The following is a 20,058-nucleotide window of genomic DNA, read 5'->3' as shown; positions in this document are numbered from 1 at the left end:
TGCGCTGTCACTGCATGGCTAATCATCTGGAGGTTCTCGATCATACTGGAATAGGATTCACCCTCCTTTTGCGTCTGTCACTACGCCCAGTACTCGCGAGTTTGAAGTTCGTCACAGCCATCCCTTCCCAGATCCTACTCGGAATACCACAGACAAGGTTTAGACTTTCCGGATCTCAGGAATGGCCATCCATGGGTTCTAACTTATACCACGAAGATTCTAATATCTCAGACTCGGTCCTCTGTATTAGATATCCAAGAGATACTCATTCTAGCTTATTTGCATGTAGAACGGAAGTGTTTGTCAGGCACGCGTTCATAGGTGAGAATGATGATGAGTGTCACATAATCATCACATTCATCATGTTCTTGGGTGCGAATGGATATCTTAGAATAGGAATAAGCTTGAATTGAATAGAAAAACAGTAGTACTTTGTATTAATTCATGAGGAACAACAGAGCTCCACACCTTAATCTATGGAGTGTAGAAACTCTACCATTTGAAAATACATAAGTGATAATGGTCCAGGCATGGCCGAATGGCCAGCCCCCATGAAAGTCTAAGATATCATAAAACTAATCAAAGATGAAAATACAATAGTAAAAAGTCCTATTTATACTAGACTAGCAACTAGGGTTTACAGAAGTAAGTAATTGATGCAGAAATCCACTTCCGGGGCCCACTTAGTGTGTGCTTGGGCTGAGCTTGAAGTTTACACGTGCAGAGGCTTCTTTTGGAGTTGAACGCCAAGTTGTAACATGTTTTTGGCGTTCAACTCTGGTTTGTGACGTGTTTCTGGCGTTTGACTCCAGAATGCAGCGTCTAAACTCGAGAAAAGTATAGACTATTATATATTGATGGAAAGCCCTGGATGTCTAGTTTCCAACGCCGTTGAGAGCGCGCCATTTGGAGTTCTGTAGCTCCTGAAAATCCACTTTGAGTGCAGGGAGGTCAGAATTCAACAGCATCTGCAGTCCTTCTTCAACCTCTGAATCTGATTTTTGCTCAAGTCCCTCAATTTCAGCCAGAAAATACCTGAAATCACAGAAAAATACACAAACTCATAGTAAAGTCCAAAAATGTGAATTTAGCATAAAAACTAATAAAAACATCCCTAAAAGTAACTAGATCCTACTAAAAATATACTAAAAACAATGCCAAAAAGCGTATAAATTATCCGCTCATCAACTGTTGATGCCATAGGTATGTATAGATGTTCTATTAGTATTTTTAGATGTATAGATGTTGTATATGAATTAGTTTGAAAGGATTGAAAATAGAAATTGAATTCTGTGATACCCTTAGCTAGTTATTGGCAAGGTGGTTTCTTGAAATTATTATAAGCAGTTTATATTATATATGATGAAGAAAAGAAGGTTGCTGTCCACTTTATATATGTTGCCTTATCTACTTATGTTGCTGTCCAACATACAACGTAAATTTTATTTATTTTATTCTTTAGTCGCTCATTTATTCATTTATTTATACTCATTTGTCTATTTTAGATGAATACGAAGATAGTACACGCCTTCATTTATTAGCAAAGGATGTGCATAATTTGCCAGAAGGTTTGCACATAGTTGTCAATTTTGATAAAGATCATGCAGCAATAGAAGAAGTAGCTGGACTTTTTGCAGGAGTTTGTGGGCAATTGGCCACTAATTGTGTAGCATTTCCAATCAGTTTTGAAAAGTGGTCAGACATTCTAGCAAGCTTTTTTGAAAATCAATGGAATATTTTTTCCTAGTAAGAAGATTACTCAAACTCTAAAGCTTATTTCTTTGCCATTATTTAATTATATTTGCTGGTTAATATACTTTCTTTGTTATAATATTGAAGGTTCGATTTTGCTTCAAAGTGAGTGATAACTTGGCCAAACAATTTTTGCTCTAATCGCTTGGCAAAAAATGGAGGGAACATAGGATAAAGCTTTGGAATGATTTTTATGATCCGAGGTTGAGTAAAACCGATATCATAAATAATGCACCAGAAGATATTGCTCCTGATCAATTGGCTTTATTTGTAGAATATCATTTGAAGCCTGAAACACAAGTAAGTACTTACTCTCCTAGTTAAATGTTGTCCTTTTTGATAGCCTTTGGAATACATATAATTGAATATGAATTAGTCAATGTTGTTGAAGAGTGATTTTGATTTCTGGGTGCCTTTAGAGTTGCTAGAGGTTCTGATCTTTATTTTTACAATTGAACTATTGGCTACAGGGCAGTCTTAAATAGTGGTACAATCTCTGTTTATTTTAGTCCTAAATTGCCTTGGTTAGTGCACATTTTTATCCTATTTAAGTCAGTTTTGAAAGATGATGGTTCTTGCGGTAAACATGCAGAAGTGAATATTGCTATAAATTTACATAATTTAGTATTTTTATGTAGTCATCTTTCATGCAAATGTAATCATGAACTGTAAGCTCGTACAGATAATTCTTCTGTAAATGCTATCCTTTTCATTTGATGCAACCAATAGCTGGTCTAAACTCGTCTATATTCTATGCTAGTTGCCCTCTGCAATTGAAGAGTGGTTGTTATCATAGTTGTTCATGTGTATTCACTTCGGTTTCCCATTATTAACTAAACAAACTAATGTAATAATATCTAGTCTATAAATTATACTTTTAATATCTAATCAAAGTAATTTATTACATTTGATCTTTCAAAAATGTGAATTGACCCTACTATTTAATTGTATCCAAATTCAACTTGCAGAAACTTTGTAAGAGGAATCAAGAAATCTGGCAAAAACAAATAATTACTCATACTTCAGGTGCTAAATCAATTGCAAGAAGAAGAGCTGAATTGGTAATCAATTAATGCATGCATATCTGATCTATCTCAAATATAATGCATGCATCATCTCTTAATTTTCTGCATATCTAATCTATCTCAAGTAATAATTAGATGAATGATATATACATGATTGAGGCTGCTATTTTTTGATCGAGTCTTTCTACTTTTCTTAAATTTTAGACGAAAGAGACGGGAATAGAAGTTAGTAGGGTTCAAACGTGGGACATCACTCACAAGAAAATAGATGGTAGTTATGTTAATGAAAATGCTAAAGAAATAGCGGTAAGACTAAAGTGCAATAAGTAACTTGTTTGTATTTCCTTTTCTTTCTTTTTTATAAGATAATGCTATTTTTTATTCTTTCTCTTTCTTTTTATATATATAGGAGAAGATTGAAGTACATAGCAGCCAACAACCAATGGAATCAACTGTTAATTCTCCTCTTGATGCTCTTGGAGTAGTTTTTGGGAAAAAGCACCCTGGTCGTGTTCGAGGTTTAGGTATGGGAGCTGTTCCAACAGTTGCTTTCAAGAACAACACTACAAGGATTAGTCAAATGAATTTAGGTTCTTCAAATGATGCTGGCACATCATCTAATTGTGGTCCAAATGTGCAAGAAGAGTTGGATATCGTTAAAGCGCAATTGCAAGAGCTAGTCTCCTATATTGCTTCTAAGGAAGGAGGTAAAATTCCAATACAATTGGCTGGAATGTTCCCCACTCAACAAATTTTATAGGTACAAATACAATTATCCTCTTTTTTTTCCTTTGCTTTATTCTCCTTGCAGTTGTAATGCTTGGAAATAATGTTGATACAAAAAGTATTACAACAATGATAGGTGTAACTTCAATTTAAAACCATGATTTCTGCACTAGCTTGTGCTCATTAACAAAAAATTCTCAGCAATATTGATGCTTGTGGGGCATGAAAATATAGGGAGCGGTTTGCATGCATGGATGATGAGTTAGTTTGCTTATTTAATTGTTGATTAATGAATAAGAAGGTTATCTCACAGTGATAAGCATATGAATTTTCTTCAGAGATCAGAATTAATTAGCATATGATTTTTTTTAATTTAATGTGTATGATGAGTGTTTGAAATATTTCTCATATTTAATTTGCTCTTATATGTGAATTTTTTAGATGAATTCAAATTCATAAATATCCACTTATCATTAATATATACCTTTTTCTTGCATTTCTTGTCCTCATAATAATTATATTTTTATTGTAGGGATTGGATCAGGAGAATGAGATTCCATCACCAAAAGAGTTAGGAAGTAGGTCTTCTGGAGCAAGCAACAAGGAAGCATGACCTTGCTTGATATGTTTAGACGTATATTAAGGAGTATATTAAGGATTATATGTTAAGACGTATTATTAAAAAAATATTACTTTGATACTTTGTTTTTGGATTATGACATTTCAATTATGACTTGGATTATGACTTTTGGATCATGTATGAATTAAAAATCATGTTATGATGTTTGATTTATGGCAATGCCTTTTGGTTATTACGAGATTTTTAAGTGAGTTTCGAAAATAGCACTTTAAATTGGTGGTTTCAATCTTATTTTAAAAAACATAAAATTGTCATCATAATTAGGTACAAACGGCGGTTAGAAACCCTTATTTTAAATGAAAACGATGCCATTATTTATTCTTGTAATTGTTTACTTTGTTATAGATTCACTCTTATTTCTTCCATTTTTCTTTTCATGCAATTCATGTTTTATGTTCCTTTATTGTTGATTTGAGTTGTTGTTGTTGTTAATTTCCTTGCAATTGATAGTTGTAGATTTACTTTTCTTTCAATCTTATTTTGCTTTCCTTTTATGCCTTCCAAGTGTTTGACAAAATGCTTGGAAGGATGTTAGAGTAGATTTTTGTGTTTTTGGCTTGGGATGGTAATTTAGGTGAACTTGAGTTGCTAATGTCCAAGTAATGATGATTGGTATTCATTGACTCTAGCTTTCCCTAGATTAATTAGTGAGAAGGTTAGGACTTATGGATTAAGATTAATGTAGCTCATTTGACTTTCCTTTATTCATTAGAGGATGACTTAATGGGATTAATCCTTGCAATTATCATGTTGTGGTTAGTGACAAGGATAAAGATCCTTGACCATTATTCCTTGCCAAGACCTTTTTACATTTGAGTTTCATTTACTTTCTTGCCATTTATTTCCATGTTTCTTATTCAAAACCCCAAAATACTTGTCCCATAACCAATAGCAAGAACACTTCCCTGCAATTCCTTTGAGAGACGACCCAAGGTTTGAATACTTCGGTTGTTATTTTTATTGGGGTTCGTTACTTGTGACAACCAAATTTTTGCATGAGAGAATTCTTTGTTGGTTTAAAAACTATACTTGCAACGAGATTTCAATTGTGAAATTCTTTACCAACCAATTTTCCCTTCATCAAGAATCTAATTCAATGAAGATGCCATAATCCAATAAAACTTTGAATGCAAGTACCTTCACAATCATATTAAATTAATGATAAGAACAAACATGAGAAGAGATTAAGATAACCTGGGACAAGATGGAAAGGAGCAGCAGACCTGCTACAACGGTGTTGTGGATCAAACCTCCTTCAGCGGTGTTATGGATTGAACCTCCTTCAGCGGACCTCCTTCTTTAAACAAACGGCACCAACAGTCCTTCCTTCTCCACCATCAGGAATCCTTGTTTTTCTTGTTCTACGGTGGCTAAATGGAAGAAGGGGAGATAATGGGATAGTGGGATTTTTAATTTTTGATTTCAAGTATTGCAAACTGTAAAGAGCGCTGCGTGTGTTTGTTGTTTTTGGCTTTTAGTGCTTTTTTTTAATTAGATATACTATAATTTTTTTAAATTTTAGTATTTCTAATTTTAAATTTGAAATTTATATTTTTTAAAAGAAGAATTAAATTTTTAATTAAATTTCAAAACAAAAAACCCCAAGCAACGAAAAAAAGCAACTCAAAAACCAACTATTCCTACGGACAGAAAACTACAATGTCTAGAACAACAAGAACTGAAATAGCAACTCACTAATTAAAACAAAGACTAACTAAAACAATAATTGAAAAATTAATACAATAAAAAAAGAAAAATAAATTACCTTAGTTTTCACATGTTTTGAAAATCAGCAGCAGAAGGGAGAGGGAGCTGAAGCTTTCAGGGCGATGGATATAGCTGAACGGAGGAATGCACAACGGCGGATGAGAGGCTGCACAGTGGGAAAATGGCGGCTACGTGGAGGCCCGAAAATGCATGGGAAAATAGGTGTTTGGATGACGCTTGACAGCGCGCACCGCGGCGGAGCAGACGCGACGACAGTGGTGACTGGACTGGTTGAAGAATGGCGGAGAAATGGAGGTTACATGTTCAAATCTCTGCTGCATTCGAAGCTTCAAAGAAAGGGGCTCTTTTAGAGTTTTGGAAGTGAGGTAACAGAGCTGAGGACAAGAAAATCTAGGGTGTTTTGGTTTTTGTTTCTCTTTCTTTCTTTGTTATAAAATGGCACCGTCTTATACTGTTATTATGTGTATGGTTTTAATAAATAAATGTAGATGAATATGATTTAAATAAACCATTTAATCAATTCAATACCAATAGACATATTTGTGTTATTACTTGTATGATTAATTATGTTTATATATTTGATTTAAAAAAATAATTTATAAAATTTTTAAATTAAAAAATTAACAATTTAATATTTTTAAATATATATATATATATATATCTTGAATATATTTAAAAATATTAAATTACTAATTTTTTAATTTAAAAATTTTTGAATTTAATTCCAAACTCATAATCCAAATTAAATTGAAGTCAGAATCACCTTAACATTCAACAAGTTAAATAAACAATTTGTCTATCAAATTTTTATAATTATATTTTTTATCATCATAATTTTTTTCTAATTTTTTTGAATGAAAAAATAAAAATAAATATTTACTTATTTCAATTTATTCTAATTTATCAGCGAATAAAATATAAGAATATTAATTTTTGTCTATTTGTCTTTTGTATATTTTTTTTAATTAATGTCATTTTTTAATTTCTTTTTTGAAACCACACGGTCTAAGTGTTGAAATTTGAATTATTGATCTGCGTATGAGGTGAAGGGATACACTGAAAAATAAAAAATAATAAAGGTATATGTGTAATTAATGGACGACAACTTTAAAATATTTAAAAAATGCTTTATGAATACAGTAAATAAGTTTTTTTTTAGAGTATAGTAAATAAGCTCTTTTATGACAAAATATGTGTAAATTAAATAATCCAACGAGTTAAACAGCTTGATTCGTATAATATTTTTTTTAAATTGGACAAAAAACCAATTTGAGAAGGAGTTTACAAAATGTTTCTAGAGCAAAAAGAGTCCCTTTAAGTTAATTATATGTTATATATTTATAATGGGTTGGTCAGGTCGTCGAATTAAGTAAAAAAAAAAAAAAAAATAAAAGTTTATAATTTAATACAATATAATATATAATAGTATATTTTTAAATTATGATATAATATCATTATTGATGAATGATAGTAAATTACTTATTTTGAATTCGAACTTCATGTGCTCCTTTGGTATAATTATTTATAGTTTACTACCTTATTATAAAAAAGATAAATAAGCTAAGCCAAAGGTTGTAGTTTTAAAGGCAATATATAGAAGAAAGAAAATATTGTTGTAGGCTTGTAGCCAATAATACTCCAGAAAATTATATAAGAAACATACTCTCAAAATTTATTAGTCTTAGAATTTGAATTTCATTATTCACATAAAATTAATTTAATGGATTATTTAATATAAATATTTATATATAATAAAAAAATTGAAGACATATATATATATATATATATATATATAAAATTCGACCTCCATTTTAAATTTCGTTATTCACATAAAAATTAATTTGATGGATAATTTGATATAAGTATTTTTATATAATAAAAAATTTGGATATATATAATTTTATCAACGCTTAAAAAGTGGTGCTAAAAATTGAAATAATATTTTTTAATTTAAAATTAAAATAAAAATTATTAAAATATATATAAATAGAAAATAATTTTTTAATATTATAAATAATTCGCACAATAATTAATTTTAATAAATAAAAAATATTTATTTTTTTGTATTTTATATATTTTATATTTTTAATTATGTAAGTTTGATTAGTTTAGATCTTACTAATATAAGTAAATATATTTAAAATTATTTCATTTTTTTATTCCGTTTAAAATTATATATATTATTCTGTTTTTTTAATTGAAAAAATAAAAAATTTAATATTTTCATGTATTATATATAATATTTTAAATAAATTATAGTTTTAAAATATTTTGATGAAAAATTATATTATACTCTAGGATATTCTGTATTTATTAGAGTCCATCAATACTCTTCTTTTATATTAGCCTTTAATTTTTATCTAATAAAATCTAATGGTCTAGATAAATGTGGTACATCCAATAAACACATAATTATTGTGCTCATTTTATACATATCCAAATTGAAATTCTATAGCTACACTCGCATATAAAGAATAATACATCACTAAGTATTACCTATATAAGAAATTATAGAAAGTAGAAATCAATTGATATTAAACACGACATTAGAATCCATGTCATATGCTGTCATGATCCTTCAAAACAAGTAATTCTATCCCATCCAAGGACTAGCTGTCTTATCCTGAGAGTTCAATATCTAGAACAAAAAAGGTGCAATGCATCAGACATCATATAAACAACAAAATTTAGAAAAAAGAAGGAAAATATTAAAATGGTTCCTAGTCTACCTAACAAGATCAGTTTAAAATGTAAATATAGACCAGGAATTTAGCCCTAAATTCAATGCATTCACTACATAAACACTCGGATCAGAAGCATCGATCATAAACCATGAAATAATCATAAAAAAAAGTGTTAAACTGAATGCCATTCAGGAAATCCATTTGCAATATACTAAAATTTATTTTGTAGATGGCAATACAGCAGTGAGAAATTTCTATCGCACTCAAGTAATACACCAAATTTAGTCCCACTTGTTCAAATGGTTAAATAAATTAGGTCTCTTTTGGCCACCTCATCTAAAATATGTTTAGGTCTTCCTCTTCCTCTCATCACTTGTCTATCTTCTATCTAAAACTCAGCATAAAATTTTCAAGATGTACGAGACCAAAAATTCACAGAAACATAACATGTTCAGGAAGGCACTTACTTCTACTAAAGGTTTTGACTTGTACCTTGAACTCTGAACAAAGCTACCTGTGTTTCATGTAGCTTTCATCTGTGGTAACTTTTTCTTCTATGAAATTTTTATATTCCAAACTGTTTCCCCCTTACAACAAGAAAAATGAAAAATTCAGCACATGCTGCTTTCTATTAAAATTACGAGCTATAGTCTTAAACTGAGATTATAATGTGTACATACCTTAAATATGATTAGTCTCTGAAGTATTGAAAAAAACTAAATTGGCTCCTTACTCTCATGAATTTAAGCCTGAACAGGCATGTGATGTAAATTAGATTAATTTATTTATTGCACATAATTATTCAACAACTTATTATGAAAGAGCAGGCAAGAATATCACTAACCACAACTGGATTAGTTCTTGCTGAATCAGCCATAATATTCATGTGATAGATGAATGCTATTTTATCCTCCTGCAAGCCAAAAATAATAGAACATATTAAGAGTTTCTTCACAATAACAACCTCCACCACCAACCTTTATCCAAATACATGAGTTCGAGTTTATTCATGGCTACAAAAAAAATAAAAATAATAATTACAAGATTGAAGGTAAAATTTAGACAGCTTCTGAAAATAAAATTTCACTTCCAAATCACTTCTATTTTTAATGCCAAACAAGATGTCATGGGCTGCAATTTCAACAAACAAAGAAAACATCATTAGACTATCCTATAATATATAATTTTTATTTTAAAGAGAAGGAAATAGATTGTCTGTAAATAATATAACCTTGAAAACTTAATAAATTTATGTGAATTTCAGTAGAAAAAATTGCTTAGATGATACATAACAAAAAAACAATGCCTGTTGCTTACTGTTACAGATTTACAGCCAAGCCAAGCATAAAAGAGAGTGTCATCCCTTCCATTTCCAAGAAATGTATACTGTCGTTGTAAAGCCTTGTCATTCTGCAACTAAAAGAAGAGACAATTCATCAGCATCCACCTGCCAAACCTGAATTTGCAGTATTTAGAAGAGATCACAATTTAGCACTATGGCTACAATGTACATAGAGAATATGAAATCTGAAGATCAAATCCTCCTAAGAATATAAATTTCTTTTAGGGACACAATTTGGCTCTATAATAACATGGTTAGGATTCTAGCATAAAATTTTCAATAACAAAGGTGGAAAGTGAGCGTGTGGTAGCGATCCACTAAGTAAGCTGGATTTAAATTGGGGAATGAAAGTTTGAGATAAGTACAAGTATATATGCCTTGTTGGAAATCAAGATAATATCCCTAGAACATTATGGAATATTAGATGTGATCTCTTAGAATTAATATTGATATTTATTGTCATTATTTGCTTATTTGATTAGGATTACGGCTTCCTTATCCCTGTTATCATAAATAAGAGTAATGTCTTTTTGTTGTATCAAATCATCCAATTTTTTTTAAGGAAGTACAAATGAACATGAACCAATTCAAAATGAAGCAGTAGAGTAGTAGACTTATACAATTGAAGAACCCCAGTTACATAAAAATAGGTAAAAAAAATCAAAGAAACAAAATTTGTTTTACTCATAGCTGACCTTTATTTTGTAAGGTGGCTGAGGCATTTCATCGAACATATGAGATACATAAAGACACAAAACTTGTAAATCTACATCACATAGTCTTCATTCTCATCTTCGGAACAAGCACTTTCACTATCTTTACCGTCAAACTCTTCATTATCGTTGATGAACTCATCATTGAGCAAAGTGTCCATTGGACAATTTATATCTTCTACGTTCACTTCTTCCATTTGAGCATTTGCATCAAACAATGAAATAACTTCATCCTCCAAAACAACACTTTGCGCTCTTACTTCAGAAACACTTTCTTGATAAAAATCATTACTGTCATCCTGCCAATTAGGTTCTTCATCTGGATCATGCAAAGTTTCATTCATATAGAGCTTGGCTGTAACTTTACAAGCCGCGCACCATTCCCAACTGGACTTATTCTCACTATGTGGATATTTTGTGTAATATATCTTTTGTGCTTGTTTAGCCAAAACAAACGGCTCATTTGATTGTAGTCTTGATTTATACTTTATGTCAACTAACCCATATCTCTCGTCAACTTTTACACCGTTAATTGGGTCAAACTAGCAGCATCGAAAGATAAATACAGTATTTCCACAGTCCAAGTATGACAGTTCCAATATCTCCTCAAGAATGCCGTAGTAGTTCAAGTCATTTTCTCCATAAATATTTCCTTTAACACATACCCCACTATTCATAGTAGTTCTATTTTTATTGTGATCCTTAGTATGAAATCTATATCCATTAACTTTTAAGCCATTGTACGAAGTGACAGACTTGGAAGGACCATGAGCTATTTGTTGAATCATTCTACTTTCAATGTGACCTGTATCTACCTACAAATGAATATAATAACAATTGAAAGTTATACATTCTTGCAATACAAATAATTTTAAAGTTATAAATATTTAATTTCAAAAATCACTCACTTGATTCTTTATCCATTTACTAAAATCCTTATCGTGGGCAATTAGTATTTCATCATTGGATATATTTGGATCTAACTCTTTCAGTGAATTCTCAAATTGTCTAATAAATAAAGTAATCAATATAACATTCAATTTAATTGTAAAATTAGTGTATATATATATATAAACTAGTTCTAACTTACTGGAGATAAGGTTCTATTTCTTCGCAGTTTACAAGAATGTATGTGTGGATGATATGTAGCTCTTCATCAGTTAAGTATTTTTTTGAACCTCGCCTGATGAAAAGATATGGGTATCTAAAAATAGACAAGTGATTCTCGTCCATATTTGAACCACCATCATTATTCCTAGGAACTTGAGTCCGCCTGTTTGTACTGTTGACTCAAAATACATAGAAGTAAAGTTTGAAATTTCTTCCAAAATATATGCTTTGCAAATAGATCCTTCAACTCTTGCCTTATTTCGAACTTTTCGTTTTTAAGTATAGCATACACCTTTCAAATGGATACATCCATCGATACTGCACAGGTCCTCCAACCTTAGCTTCATAGGGGATGTGGATAACTAAATGCTCCATCACATTAAAGAAAGCTGGCGGAAAAATTTTTTCTAGCTTACAAACCATTTCAATAATGGAAATCTCTGCCTTCTCCACAGCATCAGGACGTATTTCAGTAGCACAAATTTCTTTAAAGAACAAGCTAAGATCTGTTAGCACTCCCCATATAGATTTTGGCAACACGTCTCGAAATGCCAACGGAATTAGTCTTTTCATGAAAACAGGACTGTCGTGACTCTTCATTCCATATATCTTCCCATTCGCTAGATTAACACATCGTGAGATATTTGATGCATAACAATCAGGAAATTTTAATTGCTTTATCCACTCACATACTATCCTCCTTTGTTGAGAATCTAAGACATATGTGGCTTTTAGTTTTTTGTATTTTTCATTCTCGAATACCAACTCCAAGTTAGGGCGTTTGCATATTAGCTTCAAATTTTCTCTTGCATTCACGTTGTCTTTTGTCTTGCCCTTTACGTCCATAACAGTGTTAAAGATGTTGTCAAAAATATTTTTTTCAATGTGCATAATGTCTAAATTGTGTCTTATCAAATTAGTTGACCAATAAGGCAACACCCAAAATATGCTTTTTCTCACCCAATTATGAATGGTACCAAAGTCACCCTTTTTTCCTCTCGAATTTGCCCCAAAGATAGCTTCCTTGAGTTTGTTCAACTCATTTAAGATTTTAACTCCACTCATTCGTTTCGGTGGAAAAGAGTTTTCCACGGTTGACTTTTTAAAAGAGTATCGATCACGACGAAATGCATGACCAGCAGGCAAGAACTGTCGATGACAATCAAACCAACAGGGTTTAGCGCCATGTTGTAGTCAAAACGATTTAGTGTTCTTCATGCAAATCGGACAAGAAAGTCGACCATGAGTGCTCCAACCAGACAACATTCCATAAGCTGGAAAATCACTTATAGTCCACAATAATGCTGCCTTCATGTTAAAATTTTTCTTTTCCCATGCATCTTAAGTAGTAACACCATTGTTCCACAAAACCTTTAACTTGTCAATCAGTGGTCTAAGATAAACATCTAATCTTTTTCCAGGAGACTTCGGTCCAGGGATCAAAAGACTGAGGAATATGTACTCTCTTCATATGCACATACTTAGAGGAAGATTGTAAGGTGTGACAAACACAGGCCAACATGAGTATGGAGTCTTCGAGCCAGAAAATGGATTAAAACCATCAGTGCAAAGTCCAAGCCTGACATTTCTAGATTCTTGGGCAAATAGTTCATGGGTGGCATCAAATTGTTTCCAAGCATCAGCATCAGCCGGATGTGTGATCACCGATTCATCATGGCATACTCCATCCACATGCCACTTCATATATTGCGCAGTAGTTTTAGACATAAACAAATGTTGAAGTCTTGCAGTAATAGGAAAATATCTCAATATTGAGTATGGCACATCCCTACTGCTATTAGATGTATCCCCTGCCTTTGGCTTAAATCGTGGGTGTCCACACATTGTGCAGGCTACATAACTAGTCTTGTCACTTGTTTCTTTATAATATAGCATGCAGTGATTAGGACAAATATCAATTTTCTCATATCCTAATCCTAATTCTTGAATCATTGTCTTTGACCGGTAGAAATCTTCTGGCAACTTCTCTGATTCTGGGAGCATGCTCTTGATTATGGCAACCATTCGATTATAACAGCTCTCACTCATGTTGAATTCTGACTTCAAGTTAACTAGCTAGGTGGTGCAGCCATCCCACAAAGGTTCGTCAGCACTTCTCATCAACTTATAAAACTTCGACGCGGATGGATTTGGATCCACTTCTAAACCTTCCACTACGTTTAAGTTATCACCTGCAGCATCAATAACCATGTCTACATATGGATTTGTATTCTCCTCTTCATGTTCTTGGGTAACATTTGTTGCGTCCTGTTCAACCCATCTTTCCTCACCATGAGCAATCCATTTTATATAACCCTCCATAAACCCACGATCACACAAATGCTTTTCGACCCAAAATATTTCATCCCTAAGTCTGTTCTTACATTTTGTGCATGGACAAAGAATGCGACCGAAACTATCAATGACTGTCGGGTTTCTTTCTACAAAATCTATGAATTTCACAACACCTTTCTTAAATTCCTCGCTTAGATGACCAGTGCAATCTTGCCTTCGTGACATCCAACTTCTATTGGGTGCCATGATTATCTGGACTAAGGTTTTATTTTAGTTGTAATACCAATGTTTAACATGCATATAAATGGATATAGTCTCGTGTATATTTTTTTCTGAATTTTATTAATATATTTTTATTCACAATCATACTAAATAACCCCTTCCACAAGTTATAAAGTAACAAACATAATACATTCAATTTTAAAATAAAGATATAAATCATAAAAAGATAATATACAAAGCTTGAAGAAAATAATCATAAACAATTTGAAGCATTAGAAAAACCAAAAACAATTGGGTATCATTAATCTCATGTCAAGAACTTCAAGTCACGAGGTTAAAAAGTATGGAGATATACTGAGTTCAATAAAAAAATATTAATAACTAATTATATCTTTTAGTACAATAAGAACTCAAGATATTGACAGAACTACCATTACAGCAAGAAAAGAGGAACTTAAAATTCATGACAATATGAAGCAAGACAGCAAAAAACTCAAGTTCAATCACTAACAAATTCTATTAGCAATGAACAAATTTAAGTAATTATTTTAGAACAGCAACAAGTTAAAGGTTCCAGTAACAAATTTCAATCACACATTCAACTTTCAACAATAAATCCAACTTTCAACAACAATATCAAAGTGCATTCAAGTTCAATTAGTAATAAATTCTTTCAGCAATTAACAAATTTAAGTGATCATTTTAGATAAGCAAAAAATTCAATGTTCCAGCAACAAATTTCAACCACACATTCAACTTTCAGCAACAAATTTCAGCCACACATTCAACTTTCAATAACAAAATCAACTTTCAACAACAAAATCAAAGTGCATTCAAGTTCAATCAGTAACAAATTCTTTCAGCAATGAACAAATTTAAGTGACCATTTCAGATAAGCAAAAAATTCAAGGTTCCAGCATCAAATTTCAGCCACACATTCAACTCTCAGCAACAAATTCATCACATTCAACTCTCAGCAACAAATTCATCTTTCAACAACAAAATCAAAGTGCATTCAAGTTCAATCAGTAACATTCTTTGAGCAATGAACAAATTTAAGTGATCATTTCAGAACAGCAACAAGTTAAAGGTTCCAGTAACAAATTTCTCATCCACATATTCAACTTTCAGCAATAAATCCAACTTTGAACAACAAAATCAAAGTGCATTCAAGTTCAATCAATAATAAATTCTTTCAGCAATGAACAAATTTAAGTGATCATTCCAGATAAGCAAAAAATTCATGGTTTCAGTAACAAATTTCAGCCACATATTCAACTTTCAGCACCAAATTCAAATTTCAACAACAAAATCAAAGTGCTTTTAAGTTCAATCAGTAACAAATTCTTTCAGCAATTAACAAATTTAAGTGACCATTTCAGATAAGCAAAAAATTCAAGGTTCCAGTAAGAAATTTCACCCACATATTTAACTTTCAGCAACAAATTCATCTTTCGACAAAAAAATCAAAGTGCATTCAAGCTCAATCAGTAAAGTGATAATTTCAAAACAGAAAGAAAGGAAAAATTAATTGGAACTCACCAAATTGGGTTGTGCGAAGGAACTTGAGGTGAGGCTCAAAGTAAGAAGATGAATGAAGACCAGCCCACTGGGACCTGCTACCTCTGTTGCCGGCAACGACAAGTATAGGGAAGGAACACTTCTGAGTACGAGAGGATGAGGAGACAGAGTGCGACCCCAGGACCTGCTGCTTCTTCCGCGGTGACGATGATGGGGAATAAGGTGTGCGACTGGGTGCAAGACAGCGATGGTGAAGAAAGCTGGCCAACTGGCTTGACGACCGAAGCAAGAAGATGACAACAAGCGCGGTGACTGAGTTTGAGAGAGTGAGGATACAGAGCGACCGAAGATGATAATGGCCTGAGAGAGACGTTGGGGGTTCAGCATTGGTGGTCATTCAGATTAGGAGGGGGAGACTTGGGGCGACACCATTTCTGCCCCTTTTGTTTTCTAATATTTTTGAAAAATTAATTTTTATGTTTTTTAAATAATAAATTTAAGATAAAAAATAAAAATTTTTTAAATAATAAATTATTAATAAATAAAAAATAAAAATAAAAATAAAAATTTTATAAGTTATTTAATTTTTTTAATATATAGAATAATAAAATTTGAATAAATTTAAGTATAATATTAAAATTATTAGGTTGTTATTATATATAACAATCAAGATCAAAAATTTATAAATGTTTATAAATTTATTTATTTTCTCAATCTTATTTAATTTGAAGCAGATGTAAAAATTTAAATTTAAAAAAATCTTTTTTCGCATAATTTTAATTGCTATATTTTTTTATTTTATATTTAATATCTTAAATCATCGTTAGTCATTATTCTTTCGAAATTTTTAATTTTTAATTTTATTATTTTTATTCTCCATACATATATCTATCATTATTTTTTTCATTAAGTGGAAGAAAGATAGAAAAAGAGTATTACATGTACTTAGTAGAATAATGAGAAAGACAATAAGGATATAAGTTATGTGTAAAATAAAAGGGTAATGGTAAAAAGAAGAAAGAAAAATTAACTGATAATTATATTTTTGACCAATTTTTAAAATGACAGTTATATTATTCAGAGATAATAATAATTATACATGTATAAAGAATAAAAATAGAAAAGGATAGTGTATAATATGATGAGATGATATAATCAAAATATAAATTAATAATTTTAAAAAATAATAAAATTAAAGATAATTAAAGATATTTAAGATAAAATTGAAGTAATACATTTTTTATCTATTAGAATTATGGATGAAAATAAAAAAATTCTTTGCATATAAATTTTTAAATTTGCTTCAAATTAAATAGGATTGAGAAAATAAATAAATTTAATAAAATTTATAGGTAACTAATCTTTAAATAATATTAGTAAGTGTTTATATTGAGGACAAGACACCTCAATAAACCAAATGCACATTAATATTACCTGAATGTCCTAAATCAGAAAATGTAATGTCAAAGTCCCAAAGCACATTTTTATATAAATCAAATTGATTAAATTCGATTTAATGAGACACGTAGTAAATCGAATCCAATGGATTCGAATTAGGTGAAAAACGTTATTGAATGAAAATCGAATCAAGTAGATTCGAATTAAGTGTGTACAAGATGTCTCTGGTACGGGTTGAGAGATGGATCGAGAACTTGCGGGTTGAGGCAGATGCCGGATCACTTGCCTGGAGTAATGGGGGGTGGTACCTGCAAAGACACTCCGACGCTCAAGTCAGAATGGATCTAAGAGGTAGAAGGTGTGAGGAATGAATGAATACCTGGAGGGACCTGGGTCCTCTATTTATAGGTGATGGTAGTTATCTTATCTTATCTTGTTTGGCTAAGATAAAGGAGACGTTTGAATTCGAAAGTTGGTTAGGAGCTCTAGAGGGCCGGTTCCGGGCCTTCTAGAAGGGCGAAGCGGGTCGGACCCAGGTAACCAGGTTCGGGGACCATTCCGGGCGTAGGATCCATGGGTCGGATCCGTAACAGTTGCCCCCGGAGCGAGAGAGTGAGGGTGCTCGGTCTCATCGCTGGAGGAACCTTTTCCTCGCCGTTTGTGGTTTGGCAAGGAGATCATTTATTTGGTTTTTCCAGTCGAGGTCGAGGATTTGGGGAGTTCCTGGCCGTTTCATGGTCAGGCGAGGAGCACGTTGTTTGGGCGTCTCATCACATGCCGGGTTTGATGACCGTTCTGAAGAAGGGCCCGGAGATCGGGTCTGGAACAGTTGTCCCCGGAGCATGAGAGTATGCTTTCTTGGTCTCAATGCTAAGTTGTTGGGGAGTCCGATTCTCTGTAGTTTGGGAGACTGTGAGGGGCCTGAAAAGGGCGTGACATCATCCTGCATTTATTGGTAGGATGTTGGTCAGTCTGGTTTTTCGCAAGTTGGAAGACTGTCAGCTCATGCTTGTTTTGTGTGGCCTTTTTTGGGTTGTTATTGTGAACTTATTTTAGGCCTCTTGGTAGGCCGATTTCAAGACTTTGTTTATTTAGCTTATTTGGATTTCCGTTTTGTTGGCTTTGCAAGTGATCGATTCACGAGTCACTATTTTTGTTATTTGGATATCCGTTTTGTTATTTGGATATCTGTTTTATTAGTTTCGGGGTGATCGATTCCCGGGTAGCCGTTCACTTATTTGGATATCCGTGGGTGATCGATTCCCGTATAGCCGTTTACTTATTTGGATATCCGTTTTGTTATTTGGATATCCGTTCTGTTATTTGGATATCTGTTTTATTGGCTTCGGGGTGATCGATTCCCGGGTAGCCGTTCACTTATTTGGATATCCGTGGGTAATCGATTCCTGTGTAGCCGTTTGGATATCCGTTTTGTTATTCGGATATCCGTTTGTTGGCTTCTGGGTGATCGATTCCCGGGTAGCCTTTTCACTTATTTGGATATCCGTTTTATTATTTGGATATCCGTTTTATTGGCCTTGGGGTAATCGATTCCCGTGTAGCCATTTGGATATCCGTTTTGTTATTCGGATATCCGTTTGTTGGCTTCTGGGTGATCGATTCCCGGGTAGCCTTTTCACTTATTTGGATATCTGTTTTATTATTTGGATATCCGTTTTGTTGGCCTCGGGGTAATCGATTCCCGTGTAGCCGTTTGCTTATTTGGATATCCGTTTTGTTATTCGGATATCCGTTCTGTTATTTGGATATCTGTTTTATTGGCTTCGGGGTGATCGATTCCCGGGTAGCCGTTCACTTATTTGGATATCCTTTTTATTGTTTAGTTATCTGTTTTGTTGGCCTCGGGTAATCGATTCCCGTGTAGCCGTTTACTTATTTGGATATCCGTTTTGTTATTCGGATATCCGTTTTGTTATTTGGATATCTGTTTTATTGGCTTCGGGGTGATCGATTCCCGGGTAGCCGTTCACTTATTTGGATATCCGTGGGTAATCGATTCCCGTGTAGCCGTTTGGATATCTGTTTTGTTATTCAGATATCCGTTTGTTGGCTTCTGGGTGATCGATTCCCGGGTAGCCTTTTCACTTATTTGGATATCCGTTTTGTTGGCCTCGGGGTAATCGATTCTCGTGTAGCCGTTTGCTTGTTTGGATATCCGTTTTGTTGGCCTTGGGGTGATCGATTCCCGTGTAGCCGTTTACTTATTTGGATATCCGTTTTGTTAGCCTCGGGGTAATCGATTCTCGTGTAGCCGCGTTTGGTTTATGCCGTCGGACGGGGCAATGCTTTTGAGAAAATGAATTCCATTTATGGTTTGGGCCTCGTTAAAACCTCCCAATGTGGGTAGGAAAGAGTGCCCAGTAAGAAAATATACGATTAAACGACTTAAGCAATAAATGCAAGTAAAAAAGGCAAAATATAAAGGGTAAAGAGATAGTCTTAAATGACCTCAATCTTGTTGCTTTGGAAGGATGTTTCTACATATAGTAGCACTGTAAGTTGGTGGAATTTCAGGATCTTGGAAGCTTTGTCCCGTCTAGTCTTTCGAGCATGTAGGCTCTTTTTTCAATTACCGTCCTAATTTGGTAGGGACCCTCCCAGTTGGGCGTGAGCATCCCTTCTCCGGGAGTGGGTGGACCAATATCGTTTTGTCGTAAGACGAGGTGTCCTGGTCCAAAGTCTCATCGTACCGTGCTGCCATTGTACCTTAGACTTATTATTTGTTTTAGGGCTAGCTCCCGTAGGTGTGCTATGCTCCTGACCTTGTCTGCAAGGTCCCACTCTGCCTCTTTATCATTTCCTCGCACGGTTCTGCGCAGACTTTGGTCTTGGCGTGCATCGAGGTCGGCGAGGAAGATGCCTGCCGCATCTCGGGATCCCT

At 33.0% G+C, this 20,058-nt stretch overlaps 1 protein-coding gene and 2 long non-coding RNA genes across 3 annotated transcripts; all 3 read right to left on the bottom strand.

Annotated features, from left to right (window-relative positions):
* Positions 1 to 409: 409 nt before the first annotated feature.
* On the bottom strand, positions 410 to 6,274 carry LOC148548182 (uncharacterized). Its single transcript, XR_015896087.1, has 3 exons — positions 5,909 to 6,274; positions 5,338 to 5,513; positions 410 to 1,035 (listed from the first exon to the last, which is right to left on the bottom strand). It is a non-coding gene; the product is annotated as an uncharacterized LOC148548182 (long non-coding RNA).
* Positions 6,275 to 8,255: 1,981 nt separating this feature from the next.
* On the bottom strand, positions 8,256 to 10,009 carry LOC148548181 (uncharacterized). The gene is made up of 5 exons (XR_015896086.1): positions 9,873 to 10,009; positions 9,400 to 9,468; positions 9,236 to 9,304; positions 9,023 to 9,142; positions 8,256 to 8,509 (listed from the first exon to the last, which is right to left on the bottom strand). It is a non-coding gene; the product is annotated as an uncharacterized LOC148548181 (long non-coding RNA).
* A 654-nt stretch (positions 10,010 to 10,663) lies between these two features.
* Positions 10,664 to 13,745, bottom strand: LOC148548180 (uncharacterized). The gene is made up of 5 exons (XM_088495588.1): positions 13,202 to 13,745; positions 12,013 to 12,340; positions 11,519 to 11,618; positions 11,276 to 11,425; positions 10,664 to 11,152 (listed from the first exon to the last, which is right to left on the bottom strand). Exons 1-5 carry the CDS (start codon positions 13,743 to 13,745, stop codon positions 10,664 to 10,666), a joined length of 1,611 nt encoding a protein of 536 aa, XP_088351714.1.
* Positions 13,746 to 20,058: the final 6,313 nt, after the last annotated feature.

This window comes from Arachis ipaensis, chromosome B8 (assembly GCF_059453495.1).
Source record: "Arachis ipaensis isolate K30076 ecotype BB chromosome B8, ASM5945349v1, whole genome shotgun sequence".
NCBI lineage: Eukaryota > Viridiplantae > Streptophyta > Magnoliopsida > Fabales > Fabaceae > Arachis > Arachis ipaensis.
This window is presented reverse-complemented; position numbering and strand designations above follow the sequence as displayed.

Excerpts from the sequence above, each read along its gene's own strand:
- LOC148548180 (XM_088495588.1), bottom strand. The coding sequence starts at position 13,745 with ATGGTTGCCATAATCAAGAGCATGCTCCCAGAATCAGAGAAGTTGCCA. Across the intron at positions 12,341-13,201 it reads ACCTTACAATCTTCCTCTAA|CGAATGGGAAGATATATGGA; the intron begins GTATGTGCATAT and ends GTGTTAATCTAG. Across the intron at positions 11,619-12,012 it reads TGGATGTATCCATTTGAAAG|ACAATTTGAGAATTCACTGA; the intron begins GTGTATGCTATA and ends TTTATTTATTAG.